The sequence below is a fragment of the Rhinopithecus bieti genome, unplaced genomic scaffold (genome assembly GCF_001698545.2).
Source record: "Rhinopithecus bieti isolate Rb0 unplaced genomic scaffold, ASM169854v2 scaffold_7983, whole genome shotgun sequence".
NCBI lineage: Eukaryota > Metazoa > Chordata > Mammalia > Primates > Cercopithecidae > Rhinopithecus > Rhinopithecus bieti.
In genome coordinates this window covers 1-2760 of record NW_016845285.1, presented here as the reverse complement: position 1 = coordinate 2760, position 2760 = coordinate 1, and the positions used below count along the sequence as shown (strand labels likewise).

The 2760-nt window shown below is 63.3% G+C and overlaps 1 protein-coding gene across 1 annotated transcript; it reads right to left on the bottom strand.

The window, feature by feature from the left end:
• Nucleotides 1–1233: 1233 nt before the first annotated feature.
• LOC108525133 (72 kDa inositol polyphosphate 5-phosphatase-like) lies at nucleotides 1234–2754 on the bottom strand. Its single transcript, XM_017866200.1, has one exon. The coding sequence runs from the start codon at nucleotides 2445–2447 to the stop codon at nucleotides 1629–1631; it is 819 nt and encodes a 272-aa protein (XP_017721689.1). The 5' UTR covers nucleotides 2448–2754; the 3' UTR covers nucleotides 1234–1628.
• Between the last annotated feature and the right edge of the window lie 6 nt (nucleotides 2755–2760).

Below are 2760 nucleotides of genomic sequence, written 5' to 3'. Positions count from 1 at the left end.
ACTTAATTAAGGATCTTGGCCGGGCGCGGTGGCTCAAGCCTGTAATCCCAGCACTTTGGGAGGCCGAGGCGGGCGGCTCACGAGGTCAGGAGATCGAGACCATCCTGGCTAACACGGTGAAACCCCGTCTCTACTAAAAAAATACAAAAAACTAGCCGGGCGAGGTGGCGGGCACCTGTAGTCCCAGCTACTCCAGAGGCTGAGGCAGAATGGCGTAAACCCGGGAGGCGGAGCTTGCAGTGAGCTGAGATCCGGCCACTGCACTCTAGCCTGGGTGACAGAGCGAGACTCCGTCTCAAAAAAAAAAAAAAAAAAAAAAAATTAAGGATCTTGAGATGAGATCACTCTGGATTTACGGTAGGCAGTAAATTCAATGACTGGTGTCCTTATAAAAAGAGAGGGGAACACAGAGAGACAGGAAAGAGGCCGAGAGAGAGAGAGAGAGAGAGAGAGAGACAGGGAAGAGGCCACACAAAGACAGAGGCAGAGACGGGAGTGTGCCACAAGCCAAGGAACAACTGGGGCCTCAGGAGCGAGAGGCAGCAGGAGGACCCTCCCCTGAGCCTCTGGAGAGAGGCTGCCTGGCCACACCTTGATTTTAGACTTCTGGCCTCTAGAACTGGGAGAGAGTCCAGCTCTGCTGTTTCAAGGCTCCCAGTCCATGGCCATGAGTTACAGCGGCCCCAGGACACCAACACAGAAACCACCTCACACCACTCCCTTCTCACACCTGCCCTGCCTCCCGCGGCGGCTGACAGACAAGACTTGGGCACCATGGCAGTGGGGAGGGGAGGAAAGGAAGGGTGCGGGTGGTTCTGCCAAGTCATAGTGGGAGCATCTGAGGACAGGCCCCCAGACTGCGACCCCAAGACAAGACCAGGCTTGGGAGAGGTCATGGGTTCAGTGCCGTTCCTTCCAGCAACAGCTGGAGCCACCAAAATGTTCCTCGTGAGAAAGTGGCTAAACGAGGTAGCCTCAACACATCCGGGGCCTCTTGCGGCAGAAAAAAACTAAGGGGGCAGGCTGGGCGCTGTGGCCCACGCCTGGAATCCCAGCACTTTGGGAGGCTGAGGCCAGGAGTTCGAGACCAGCCTGGCCAACATGGCGAAACCCCATCTCTACTGAAAATACAAAATTTAGCTGAGTGTGGTGGCAGGCGCCTGTAATCCCAGATGCTTAGGAGGCTGAGGCAGGAGGATCCCTTGAACCCAGGAGGTGGAGGTTACAGTGAGCCGGGATCGCCCCACTGCACTCCAGCCTGGGCCACAGAGAGAGAGAGAAACAGAAACAACCAAAGGGGCAGATCATGTACATTGACGAAACTTCTCAAGACTAAACAAGAAATAGCGCCAGATACATAATTGTATACAGGATGCCATCTTGTCTACCTTAACACAACGTCACGCCCACGAATGGTTCTGAAACACACAGGAAAAGTTCTGGGAAGTTCGGGAGAGATGGGAAGGGCGCTGCCGTGGGGAGGGGCTGGGAGATGGGGGGGCTGCGGGAGACCCGCTTCATTCTTTCTGTTTAGGCATCTTAAACGCTGCGGATGGGAACGGTCTCAGGAGGTTCCAGCAGCCTGAACACTACAATGAAGGCGGCGCAGGGGCTGCACCCGCCAGGCCCTACCTGCTGCGGACGTCCTTGCTGCGGATGGGCGCCAGGAGGCTGAAGGAGGATTTGGCCGATCGAAGGGAACAGTCGTCGCAGGCCAGGGGGCTCCGGGGCCGGCCGGGGACCAGGCTGCTGTGGGCACGCACCAGGAGCGGCTGCGCGCGGAGCCTGTAGTCTGCAAGATCCGAGTCGACCTTGTTTGCTGTCCTCAGGGAGTCGGAGGCGATGTCCAGGCTCAGGGCAGGCGGCGGGCGCGGGGGCAGCAGGCTGGGCAGCCTGGACGAGCTCCCTACCACGGCGGCGTCTCTGTGCAGCAGGTTCGGGGAGCTGCTGGCCACCCCAGAGAGAGGGTTACCCCCCGAGGACGGGCTCCCTCTCTCACTGCCCAGGACCCCGCGGGACTTGGGGATTTCCTGCAAGGAGGTGCTCAGGCAGGGCGGGGAGCAGCTGTGGGCGGGGGCCCCGGGACCCTCGCTCTGCACTGTGCCCCTGGAGGGACTGGTCCCATTCCGGGCTTCCAGGTCCCATTCCTGGCTGCCTCGAAAACGCCTCCTCCTCCAGCCCTTGTCGTCCAGGGACAGGGCTCGCTCCAGCCGAGGCCTGGCGGGGGGCCGTGGGGTGACGGGTGCTGCCCGGGCTGGCGGGTCCTCGCCGCTGGGCGTGGCCGGAGTGCTGCAGGCGAGCGCCGGGCTCTCGGAGCCCGGAACATCGGGTGGGGACCCCGCGCGCGGGGCCAGCGGAGCGCCGGGAAGCTGTCCTTGGAGCGTCCTCCCTTCAGGCAGCTGCGGGGCCGGCTCCGAAGGCCGCAGGCTCTCCGCCTTGGACGGCATGGGCGGGCCCTCCCAGGGGAGGCCTCAGCGCCGGGCTGCAGGCAGGGCGAGGGGTCAGGGATGCCGGGTCCGGGGTCGCCGGCGCAGCGAGGAGCAGAAACTTCGCTGCGGCTCCCGCTTGGGCCGGGGGTGGTCGCGGAGGGGCAGGGGCGGCTGCCGCATGGCCCGGGACCCGGGTCCCGCCAGCCCCTCGGGGCTCCCAGACGCCGTTCCCAGGGCGGTCCGCAGGCAGGGCCTGTCGCGGGTGAGGCTCGACCCCGACTGGGGCGCCGCTCGGGGAGAGGGCGGGAACCGGGCACCCCTGGCTGGCCCC